This window comes from Nothobranchius furzeri, chromosome 17 (genome assembly GCF_043380555.1).
Source record: "Nothobranchius furzeri strain GRZ-AD chromosome 17, NfurGRZ-RIMD1, whole genome shotgun sequence".
NCBI lineage: Eukaryota > Metazoa > Chordata > Actinopteri > Cyprinodontiformes > Nothobranchiidae > Nothobranchius > Nothobranchius furzeri.
The window spans coordinates 55,098,399-55,111,507 of record NC_091757.1 but is presented as its reverse complement, the minus strand read 5'-3'; the positions used below and the strand labels follow the sequence as shown (position 1 = coordinate 55,111,507).

Here is a 13,109-nt window from a genome sequence, read left to right as displayed (position 1 = left end):
CCACCGGTCCCTCTGACCACCACCAGCAGGCAAGGTGGGTCAAGTGTCTTGCCCAAGGACACAACGACAGGCTGTGTCTCAATTCAGCGTCTGCATCCTTCGTCGGCCGGATTCGTCGGCCGGTTACGTCACAGCGCCGCGACTCGGCCTGTCCCAATTCGAAGACTCCTTCAAATGCGGTCGACGAATGCGGCCTTCTTTTCGCCTGAATGAAGGATGGGTCGGGTGTATCCTTCAATAAGTAGCATTTCCCAAGATGCCTTGCGGGCCGGCCAGCAGAAAAACTTAAAAACAATGGCGGACAGTGAAGCGGGAGCTGTTGGAGAGGATTGCGCATATAAATGTCAGTATAAACTTGAAAACTGTTAGGTTAAGGACTTTTTGTGATACATGAACGTTATTTTAGTTTGAAATGTTACAGTAAAAGTGCTTGTGTTGCGGTCTCGGCTCGTATGTTCGGCCGCTCGGTGTCGCACTTCTCCCGCTACGTTTTCCCCCTGATTTTAATAGAAGTTAGTATTTTAGGGACAAAAGAGAAAACCAGGGAATTTATTAAGCTTAGGGCGGAGATGGACCACATGATCACTGGAGCAAAGCATTCGGCGGCTGTGGCATGGAGGTACAATAACATCTCATATTTTAAAAACTTGTTTGAGTTTATTTTTTCTGCGAAAACATGAAAGGAATAACCCGTTGTCCACTTTTCTCTTCCTGTTGTTTTTTCTTACATGTTTGTTAAGACTATTCTGGAGAAAATGGGCATCCAGGGGAAGGTGACAGCGATGACCAGCTTCTGGAGCTGATCTGGGAGGACATGTGGCTGCAGAGGGAGGCAGAGCAGCAGAGGACAGGAGAGAAGGGAGAACTTTGACAGCTTTTTACTTTGCTAGAAAAAACTGGTTAAGAAAGATTAAACATGTACATGTAAAAGAAATATCTAAATAAAATCAGTTCTGTATTAAACTCTTGAATTTTATTTTTGTTTACAAATGAGAATTGTTTACTAGAGGGTATCCGCTGGGTCTTGAAAAGTCTTAAAAGGTGATAAATCGGTTTTGGTCAAATTAAGACCCTTAGAAAGTATTAAAAACTATTATCACATCTTTGCTCAGGCTCAGCTTGTCTAAAGTATTTTCTCTGAATTAGCTCTCCAACAGTCAAGGAAATGATTAACCCCCAGAGACCCACGGTTGTAATATTACAACATCAGATTTAAGTCTACAAGAATAAACCTTCCCCAATTGTTTTCTTTTTAAAACTACATTTACATTGCTAATAGGTCCTATTGTTCAGTTCTGCAACACTATTGGCTGTTAAAATGTGTAAATAGGCCCGTTTATCTGGCCTCCTAGGACAACATGTGAAAGGTTAAAAAAAGATTTTGCAGTTGTTTTCTAAATTTGGGTCTCTGGGGGTTAAAAAGCTAAATAAAACGTTGAGCTCCATCGTTTAAGGTTCCTTCTGCCTTCTGCCCAGCGGTTCCACGGTTGCTAGGCGACGGAACGTTCGCGGAGGGAGTTCATGAAGGCTAGGCCTGTCCAAATTCACAGCCGTTAACATCCGGTCTACCCGGCCGACGGAGGACGCAGCCCACGTCGGCCGGGTGGGCTGGGTCCATCGAAGGATGCAGACCCTGAATTGAGACACAGCGACAGACTGAGCGGGGCTCGAACCTGCAACCTTTTGATTATAGATCGAGCACTTAACTGCTGTGCCACCATCGCCCTAGTACCAACCACAATCCAAGGTAGTGTCAAAAACACCCAAGTCCATACCTGTGAGAACATCATGTGAACGACGAGTGTGCATACATACGCTTGTGTATGTAGATTTCTCTACACGAGTGTCCAGTAGAGGTGAGGGGCCACAGACCTGCCCCCAAAACCCCCTGAAGGACATGAAAGAGATCTGAGCCCAGGCACCCAGAGGTCCCTCCTAAGCATGGAAACCCCAGGGAGCAGCACCCCCCCCCCCAAGAGGCGCAAGATCGCCCCCCTCCTGAGGGACCCTAAAGTATTTTAAGGCCAGAGAGGACACAAAATCCCTCCAGTAAGTTCTGGGTATTCATCGAGGACTCCTCTCCATTAGACAAGCAAAGAAAACCTCCCAAGATGCCCAAACCATCACAGCTGACTTCTTTCAACACAAAAAAGCAGGAAATGTTCTTAAAGCGTCCCCATGGATGATGGAGTCCACCGTGACTCTGACAATGGGACTGAACTCAGTCACAAAAAGAAGCTCATTTCAGCTGATTGCATTCAGGATCACATTCCTTTGGTCACGATCCAACCAGGTGAAGGTGGAACGTTGTCGGAACAATAAATCAAGAACTGTACCTTCCAGCTCAGCTCCGCCTTTTCCACGACTGACCAGAGTAAAGCCTTCCATCCTAAACCGGGATTCATCCCTCCAGCTCCACACCGTCCCTGAAGAACAAGACACCAAAGAGAGGGAGAACCACCTTTTACCACAAAGCACACTGAGCATTGAGCAATGATTATTTGAAACCAATATTATGTATCATCAATCAGCCGGACGTGTTTTAATGTACTAGTTCCAATATAGATAAAAAATAAAGATAAATTAATAACTTAATGCGTCTGTAAACAACTGACTGGTATCTGGTTAAACACTGTAAACAAACTATATCTGTAAAATACGTCAATATAAACAACTGAAAAACTTGCAGTTTGTTTTTAAATGTTTTAAATTGTTACCTGAGATAATTAACTTATGGTATAACAATATTTAAGCATCTCATTAAGCATCCATGTCACCTAAACAACTCAAGAACGTGGAAACAATCTGCTGGAGATATTCAAAGATGTTGCTTTGATATTTTTGTCTCATCCCTTCATTTCTTTTCTCGTGTCTTTACTGCAGCCACGCGCCAGGAGACTCTTTTTTTAGCGTGTGTGTGTTTGTGATTGTCATGAGAGTTATTGGTATAAAAATTCAATTAACGTCCTGCTGGAGAATTTATGTGCTCTTGGTGAGAAGTTACGTCTTTGTTAAAGGGACTTTACGGACTTTTGAATTTTTATGCTCGTGATCGCCCCCTCAGGCCAAAAGCTTAATGGCAGCTTCAATAGTGGGCTCGTGCACGAGGTGCGCATGCTGTACGTGCACACTCCTTAACAAAAATAACAGCTGAGACAGTCCCGTGTGTGTGTGGGGGGGGGGGAAGGACAGGAGAACAAGCAGCTAATTAATTAAATAATTTGGTTCTGTACCTTTCTCTTCAGCACAGCCGACAAAGGTTTATGATGGGTCAGTCCTCCTGCATGCTCAGATCATTCCCTTCCCTTGCTTGAAAAATTGTTCCAAAATGAAAGTTGAACCCACATCTTTTTTATCTGTGAATTCAATGCCGTTCGGCGAGTCTCAAATAAAAATTTGGGCATTTTACTGTAAAAAATATACCATTAATGTAAAAAAGAAACTCTAAATGAACTATGTTCACATCCAGAATCAAACCCAGGTCTTCTGCACGAGAGTCAGACATCTAACAAGGTGAGCTACACTCTAGTAACATTCACAGTATCTGTAACATTTATATCCTTGATGACAGCTGAAACAACGTCAAACCAAAGAACGGTTCGGAGTGAAAATGGCTATTTTGTTGCTAATTAGCAGGAAATATCTAGAAGAAAGTTCTACATAAAGTAGCTAAGGGTCCTCAGAAATGTAGCTAGGTTTGTCACTAGGCGTCAGGAACAGCGACAAAGTGGCACTGCCTCTCTCTCTGCTGCTAAAGCTACGGATAGCAAATGCTACGGGCGATGCCTGAGCGTGAACGCGCATGAAGCAGCCTGCTCGACCCGAGCATCTCTCTTTTTCTGTGATTTTACAGAAAAACAGGCAATCACAGTAAAAATGCCAGGGCTCATTCTACAGGACCAGGGCATTGCAGGAGAATGTATGAAGAAGACATTTACTATTTCTATACATGTTTTGGCTGTCAAACTTCCATAATGCCCCTTTAAAGCAGAACAAAGCAAGACATCAAACAGCAACAGAAGCATGTCAAACATCTTCACACACAATGGTGACTGCATTATGAGGAATGTAAACACCCTGCAGGATTACGCGATGGCCATCTGTCTCGTTCAACTGATATCAGCCGTTAAAAACAACTTAAACAAGAGTCCAGAATGAGATCATCTTCTTTATTCTGTGTTGTTCACGCCAAACCTGCAGAAGGTTTTTCCAGGATGAACGATTGTGGGAATTCCGACCTGACACAATGCATGAACAAAAAAAACCCAATATCGCTGCTCATTAAGTAAAACAACATGTACTTCTCTTTTCAGCTTATTTGCATAATAATTATGTTCACACAGCATTTTTGTTTATGTTTATTCATTTAGCAGACGCTTTTATCCAAAGCGACTTACAATTTATAACCTGTAGGGCATGATGTGACCTGTGGGGGAAACCAGAGTACCCAGAGGAAACCCACGCATGAATGGGGAGAACACGCAACTCCACGCAGAAAGGCCGCAGCCGAGTTTCGAACCTGCAAGGCACCAGTGCTAACCACTTCTCCACCGTGCAGCCCAGCATTTAAATGTAATCAAACACAGATGCAGCACACAGTTAACACATTTAGAAGCGAAAAGCAAAACAACAACTAGCTTTTCTCTAACTGTTGGGTGTTTTAGGAGAAACAGTGCCTTAATGAAATCTTCACCCCCTTTGGAAATGTTTCTCTAATACAGGCCCAGGCCTGTATTTGACTCAAGCTCATCAAGCTCCAGGCCTTTATTGGAAGGGGGGGGCAGAATTAGAGGCAGGCCTCAATTTCTATTTGAGCAAAATGAAGTAATGGTTCGCTGGAGTTTTTGACAATTAAAACCGCGCCCACATTTTCAAAGTTAAACACGTTTCTTTTAACAACGGTAGTTTCTGCTTTAGCCCTCTACCCCCTCCCCCTGCGCAGCGGCCGCAAACTCACTGATGCGCCTGCAGCCTCTCGGAGTTCCTGTTGCTCTAAACATTAAAATAATTATTTCATTTTCTGATCCTCACTTCTGATTACCTTCAATGGTGTCTGTTTGTTGCAACCAGCAGGTACAAAAACTAACTTGTTTTTATTTGACTATTTTTCTGTCCTGCCTGTTTATTATCTTCCTGCATCTCCTCTCAATCCTAAAGAAAAACTGCTACCTGGGTTCATATATATTCACCTCATGAGTTACCTTTGAACTGCAGTTCTAAAAGATCTACCGACCGCTAAAACAGCGGAGTGCTCCCTGCTTGGCGGCCGCATCAGTGATCGGTGCGTCGGAGGACAGGGTGATGCGCCCCGCTCCACAGCAGCGAAACACATCAGGCGCAAATAAAAGACAGAAAACATTAAAGGAAATGAACCGACATGAATGATCGCGTGTCAGTACCGACGCTCTGGCACAGCGCGTTGCCTCCCCGACGCGCAGGAGCTAGTCACCTGCTGACAGCAGGCTGCTGTCTTTTCCGTGGGCTGCATCTTGCCGGTCATTATCAGGTGACAGCGACTAGTCGATGACGGGCATAAAAAGTCACTATAGTGAAGTCGACTAGCTCATACAACCCCTGCTGCTCCCCAGAGTGTTCTGCAGCATAATCAGCACGTTCTCTTTGAACTTGATATCAAATTTTCGCCTCCTCTTCGTCTCCGCACGGTTAAAGTTACCCTCGCGGTCTATCACTGGCAAATCCAAAGTGAGACGATGACACAACCGCCCCCCGTACTTGCTTGTTACCACATTCCACCCGGCCACAATAAGAGACCGGCCATTATTCACCTCCGCCGACTCCGGCACCAGCCAAAATATGAGACCCGGCCGTTAATTCAATACAGGCCTGTATTAGAGGATTTACGGTATTTCACAGTTGTTAAAATTAAATGAATTTTTTTGTAAGGTTTGCACAATCTGAGAAACCCATTTTAAAGCACTGTTAGACGTTAGCATGTTTAGCCGCTGAGCTCTAAGTGCACCGAGGTGCCACAGTTTCCATGCAGATTTTTGCTTTTTCAGCGATTCCTCCCACAGTTCAGAATAATTATATTTGCTCATTCTTTTGCTGAAAACTAAACTTCTGTCATACCAGACATTTGCTGACATCCTGAAACAGATTTCCATCCAGTTTTTAGTCGCTTTGTTATTCAAGGTTTTATTTTTGTTGCCACAGCATGATATTGCCACCTCCGTGCTTAATTTTGAAAGCCCCCAGAGTACGATTTGAATTAGATGTATACCCAAATAACCTGAAGGTTTAAATGAATAAGTGTGTATTTGTAGATTTCAGTATTTTACATGCAAAAGGAGTAATAACCCGGTCATGGAGGTATATTTAAAGACCACCTGTGGGCAGATAGTTATCTGAATCATCAACAGGACTTCCTCTGGAGAAAAATATAATGAAACGTCAGCCGATATTAATGGTAGACCAATTTTATCGGACATCCATGATAATTTATTTAAGGACTATCTGAATGTTCACTAAACAAATATCTAACCAAGTACAGATGAATAAATCTGAGGTGGTGAGAGATTCTGGCTCAGATCCAAACCTGAAAGGGTTTTGTAGATTTTAACGGATTAGTTCCTAAGAGAGGAGATTTGCGTCTTCAAGGAACCTCTAAACAGAACAGTTCTGTTATCACTAAGAGACAACTCACTGATTACTCTTCTTAGACTTAAATATTGTGTTTTATATGTTTCATGTGATTACATAGAAAGAAGAATGTCTGAGAAACATTTATCTCCTCCAAGTTTCTTTATCTTCATGTCCTCTAAAGGAATAAGACTCTTTGATGTTCAGAAACACACGCGCATGCTGACTGGATATTCCAGTGGTCTCCACCATAATGTTCTGCAGAAGAAAGGTCAGGAGGAGGCTGCTTTCTGTAAGCGGCGAGCTTATCTCTGAAACGACTAACAAAGTGGATTGTTCTTTTTATGATCCTCTTAAATCTGTAAGATCACGTTATCTTCATCCCCAAATGGCTCCACTGCATGCTCATATCTGATGTCCCACACACAAATGCATCTTATCTGACTGGCTGAGCATCATCTAGAGGTTGCTGAGGAGAAACACTCTCCTGTTCTGTGAGTGGATGTTGCACAGAAGGGTGGAGAACCTCGTGTGTGTGTATTTTACTCTTTCAGTTTTTTATTGATTTACTAACCCCTCTAGTTTGACATCTTTGGTTTTTTTAAGCTTCACACACACACACACACACACACACACACACACACACACATGCACACACACACACACACACACACACACACACACACACACACACACACACACACACACACACACACACAAGCATGTCTCTTCTTCACAATGAGGAAGACTGTTATCAGAGTCAAAGTTGAACTTAGTAGGACCAATAACAGCATAGGTGTGTGTGCGTGTGCATGTGGGTGCGTACGTGTGTGTGCGTGCGCGTGTGTGTGCGTGCGTGTGTGTAAATGTGCGTGTGCGCATGTGTGTGTGTGCGTGTATGTGTATGTGTGTGTGTGTGTGCGTGTGTGTGTGCGTGCGTGTGTGCGTGCGCGCGTGTGCGTGCATGTGTATCTGTGTGTGTTCACGTGTGTGTGTGCGCGTGTGTGTGTGTGTGGTGTGTGTGTATGTGTGTGTGTGCGCTCGTGTGTGTGTGTGTGTGTGCGCACGTGTGTGTGTGTGTGCATGCGTGTGTGTGCGCGCGTGCGTGTGTGTGTGTGTGTGGTGTGTGTGTGTGTGTGCGCGCTCGTGTGTGTGCGTGCGTGTGTGTGTGTGTGTGTGTGTGTGTGTGCGCGCGCTCGTGTGTGTGCGTGCGTGTGTGTGTGTGTGTGCGCGCGCGCGCTCGTGTGTGTGCGTGCGTGTGTGTGTGTGTGTGTGTGTGTGTGTGTGTGTGTGTGTGTGTGTGTGTGTGTGGCCCGGAGGACAGAGGACAGGAGAACGCGCAGCTAATTAATTAAATAATTTGGTTCTGTACCTTTCTCTTCAGCACAGCCGACAAAGGTTTATGATGGGTCAGTCCTCCTGCATGCTCAGATCATTCCCTTCCCTTGCTTGAAAAAAGTTGAACCCACATCTTTTTTATCTGTGAATTTAATGCCGTTCAGCAAGTCTCAAATAAAAATTTGGGCATCTTACTGTAAAAAATATACCATTAATGTAAAAAAGAAACTCTAAATAAACTATGTTCACATCCAGAATCAAACCCGGGTCTTCCGCATGGGAGTCAGACATCTTACAAGGTGAGCTACACTCTAGTAACATTCACAGTATCTGTAACTTTTATATCCTTGATGACAGCTGAAACAACGTCAAACCAAAGAACGGTTCGGAGTGAAAATGACTATTTTGTCGCTAATTAGCAGGAAATATCTAGAAGAAAGTTCTACAGAAAGTAGCTAAGGGTCCTCAGAAATGTAGCTAGCTTTGTCACTAGGCGTTAGGAACAGCGACAAAGTGGCACTGCCTCTCTCTCTGCTGCTAAAGCTACGGATAGCAAATGCTACGGGCGATGCCTGAGCGTGAACGCGCATGAAGCAGCCTGCTCGACCCGAGCATCTCTCTTTTTCTGTGATTTTACAGAAAAACAGGCAATCACAGTAAAAATGCCAGGGCTCATTCTACAGGACCAGGGCATTGCAGGAGAATGTATGAAGAAGACATTTATTATTTCTATACATGTTCTGGCTGTCAAACCTCCATAATGCCCCTTTAAAGCAGAACAAAGCAAGACATCAAACAGCAACAGAAGCATGTCAAACATCTTCACACACAATGGTGACTGCATTATGAGGAATGTAAACACCCTGCAGGATTACGCGATGGCCATCTGATTTTGATTATAATTGGTAAGTCTGAGTTTGTCATGCAGGCTAATCAGAATCAGAATCAGAATCAGAATGAATTTTATTGCCAGCGCTCAGATCAGATCAGAGCGTAGGAACTTGACTCCATAGTACAACCTGACCAAGGTTACACAAACACATATAGACAGGACAGATACAGGCAGACCATGGGAGCAGCCATGGCGGCGCTCCTTTGTACATGAATGAGGGAATACATGAGGAAATTTCAGGGGAGGGAGAAAAAAGGCATTAACAGGGTTACACCAGCAGGGTGTAGCACTCTAATGCAAGAAACACCCGACATGTAAGCACAAACGTCACAGTTCACAACATGAGACCCGGTAGGTGAGGGGGTTGGGATCCTGGTTTCCTCAGCAGGGGCTGCCTGTGGCGCTCAACCAGCTGGCTCCGCAGGTGGGAGGGAGGTCATGGGGAAGCACAGAGAGCAGTGAGTACTTCAGCTTAATGACCTCGGTAGAGACCACAATCTGAAGGCGGGGGTGTGGGGGGGTGTGGGGGGGGGGGGTAGAGTTTCACAGCATTTGTCTGCATTCCTTCCATCGTGGGGGTTTTGCATGCAACTCCAAGGCTGCTTATGGCGTCAGATTCGATAACAGAACTTTGTTTGGGTCAGACAGAGATAATTTTTCCTCTCTGCCTTAAAGTCTGTATTGATCATTCAAGTCCTCCAGTGAAGCCAATTAGGTGATTAAACATCTCCACACCGTCCGGTGACCCTTTCCGAGATGTTATCAATCTTGCGCGCTAACACCGGTAACGCAGCTAAGACATTGTCCAGCTTGCGATTCACCTCGAGCAACGTCCCAGTCTGTGAGGTATCCACACGGACGGTGCCGTCCATGGTTGCGGGTCGCCCTCCATTCGCTCCCGTCATCCCAATTTTACGGAAAGCCAGATATCCTCCCACTCCAATCAGAAGAAATCCAGCGATCATCAGGCGAGCGAGTTGTAAACAGAGCAGCATGGTAGAAAGAACGCACGCTAAAGCTTGGGTCCACTTCACTAAATGTGATGGGTAACTGGGTGATGATGAAACCAGCGACAACGATCTAAGTGAGACATCCTCATCTTAATCTGCTCCGGTAGGTAAATAAAATGTGTAAGATAACGTTAGCTTGATATGTTAGCTTCCGTTTTGCTAATGGTGCGTTCGCTTTCTCCTCGGAACTCCGATTTTCCGACTAGAACAACATGAACGCGCTCTAAAGTTTGGCTTCACTTTACTAAATGCGACGGGTGATTGGGTGAAGATGAAACCAGCGACAACGATCTAAGTGTGAGGCATCATCGTTTTAATCTGCTCCAGCAGTTAAATAAACTGTTTAAGATAACGTTAGCTTGACATGTTAGCTTCCATTGCCACCATTGTTATCATCTAATGGTGCGTTTGCTTTCTCCTCGGAAATTCTAACTTCCCAGTAGGAAAAATCAAATGAAAAGGACGGCAAAAGGAATGAAGATACACAGTAAATTTAGTTCACAGTAAAGATGTTTGCTTCAGTTTAATTATCAGCTTATAAAACTACAAGAACGATGTTAAAATACAAACAGTTGTATGTTATTTATCGTGATATTTATCAAATATGGTTAGATATTGAGAAAAATATATATTTAATTATAAAAGAGAATTAAAATATTAAACACTCAAAAGTATCTAAAATTGGTACCATTAAGTACCGGTATCGATTCCTAGGTACCGGCAATTAGTACCGAATCGATTCAAATGTCAAAGGTACCCATCCCTAGTTGAAATCCGTTCTTCTTTTCCCCGATTTTGAGAACAGGTACGGTGCAGTTTCCTTACCTCTATAAATCCTGAGTTGCACTGCGAGATATCACACAGATGGATATGAATTATGGTGTTTTCATGTTTTTACCCCAAATGACTCAAGTCATGAAGCTAGCTTAATTAACACGAAATTGGTAAGAGCTTTTAAAAAAAGGTAAATAATACCATACCAGCCAGACAATACTATGTCAGCGCTACATCTGCTGCAGCTCTTCAAACAGTAACAAAACAAGGAAGAAGTTTAAAACATGCGTGAGCTCCATTTCTGCAGCTTCTTTTAGTGCGGTTGCAGTTCCTGTGTGACAGGAGGCCATCTGCCGAAGTAAGGGCGGGACTGTCCAAATTCACAGCTGTCAACATCCGGTCTAACCGATCACGGAAGAACATGTTCTCCTGAGACCGATGAGGACGGGTACTCATGAGCATGCAACCACTGAATTTGGACACAGCCTTCTAGTTCCTGAAACAGGCGCACCACAGCTTCTGGTCCCCAGAGTACGGCTTACAAGGCATTCATTCCTACTAGAGACTAGGATTGTCACGGTAACCGGTGTAGCGGTAAACCCCGGTAAAAAAGTTGACAATAATAATAACCGTCTTGTTTTTAAAAAACTATATTATCTCGGTGGATTACCGTGGCTGCGGTGTAGGCGCGGTGACCCTTACCAGCCACCGTATCATCTGCTGAGGTTGCCGGCGGCACATGCGCACTTTGTTGTTTACAACCAAAACTTTCTTGAAGCTAAAGCTGAAATAATGGCCAAAGGAGGAGACGGCAGTGCTCAGGAGGACATTTATTATCCCTCAAAGAAGACAAAGTGGGAAGTACGGGCATCTTTTGGATATTTGAAGAATGTCGAGGGACAGTTGATAGAAGACGGCTATCCTGTTTGCAGCACGTGCAGAAAAAGTGTCTGTGAAAGGCAGCAACGCTTCAAATCTCATGACACATCTGCATGACCATCACCCACAACTCTACAGTCAACGCAAGGCAAGCTAACGTTAGCGTTTTAGCTAAAATGCGTGATCCGAGGATTTGGGTTGAGGGAGAATGCAACGAGTCGCTATATAAAGCAGCCGCAGCGCCGCTACCTGCATATAAACCGTGTCGCGGACACCGCCATGTTGAAATGACGCTATGCATTACGGGGCTCCCAGGGGCAGATAAGAGTTGGTCTCTCTCCGAGAATAATTATGAATTTAACAACGATTACTGCCTGATGACATTTTCCCACATCTGCAAAGCTCACTGGAAGGACACAAACTGAGGACGATATTTTCCTGATATAGGGTTTATTACTCAAGTAAGGGTAAAAAAGTATCTGATTAGAAGGCTACTTGAGTACTGAGTATCATCTGATCTAATATTTTTAAAATGATGACATCAAACAGACAAAAAATAAGAAGTTATGGGCAAATGTTGGTATTTTAAAGACTAAAGGGGAAAAATGTAAACAAATAAACAACATAATTACAAAATAACACATTTTAGGCAAAATTTAGACACAAACTGAGGACAATATTTTCCTGATATACAGGGTTTATTTTGAAAATGTAACATGTTTAGAAAAATACGGCGATAATACCGAAAACCGTGATAATTTTGGTCACGATAACCGTGAGGTTACATTTTCACACCGTGATGACCCTACTAGAGACTACTGCAAATGTATTAAAAATATGAGTAAAACACCACTCTAAATCCTCCTGCTCGTGTACTTTTCACCTTCATTAAACACTTGGCGTCCTCTCACATCCTGTCGGTGCACTTTGACAGACTTTAAAGGTCATCGTCTAAATCTTTCACTTGTCCCAGTTTGAGTCAGACCACCTGGGACCAGTTCAGCCTTTTTACAGCCCACAGAGGATGGTGATTGCTTCATGTTGTACTGATGCATCAAATAAGCTCCATGTTTCTCATTTTCAGGGGAGTTCATTTACTTTTATTGATTTCCTGACAGAAAAAAAGCTCATTTTGTAGCTTCACAAAAGGAGCAGCCTGTTAAGTCTGTTTGACCCAGTGGATTAGAGCTTCTAGCTGATGTTATTATTAGTTTTATGCATTCAGAGAAGTCTTTGTGTCTGAATTATTTAAGTTAACGAACAGCAACACAACCAGGAGGAGCTTGGTGATACTTTATTATAGAAACTTCACACACATGAAGATGTACTTAATCTCATTATGTTAAAAAAAATCAGCTTTGTGGTATTTTTGTTTAAGCGACACAAAATTAGAAGCTAATTGTTGACATTTTTGTGTGATACTCCTCTTTTCTGCATCAGCTAACAAATCCCTTCTCACTGGATCAGACACGGACTCGTGCGCTTCTTGTTTTATTAGATTAATGTCTACGATTCTCCTCCACGCACGCTGGCTTTAAGCTTGTCGCCATGAAGGCAGGAAGACGTGTCGGATGAGAGCTGATCATCAAAGCCATGTAAATTCCTGTCTGCTGCAG

The 13,109-nt window shown here is 43.6% G+C and overlaps 1 protein-coding gene across 2 annotated transcripts in view; it reads right to left on the bottom strand.

Moving 5' to 3' along the window:
* kcnip3b (Kv channel interacting protein 3b, calsenilin) overlaps positions 1-13,109 on the bottom strand; it is an 81,036-nt gene that overhangs the window by 64,913 nt on the left and 3,014 nt on the right. For both annotated transcript variants that reach the window (XR_011517025.1, XM_054731618.2), the window contains exon 2: positions 2,337-2,426. Coding sequence is in view for 1 of the 2 variants with exons in the window: in XM_054731618.2 (XP_054587593.2) it covers positions 2,337-2,405 (69 nt within the window). In the remaining variant the exon portion in view is untranslated. The remainder of the gene's footprint in view (positions 1-2,336; positions 2,427-13,109) is intronic.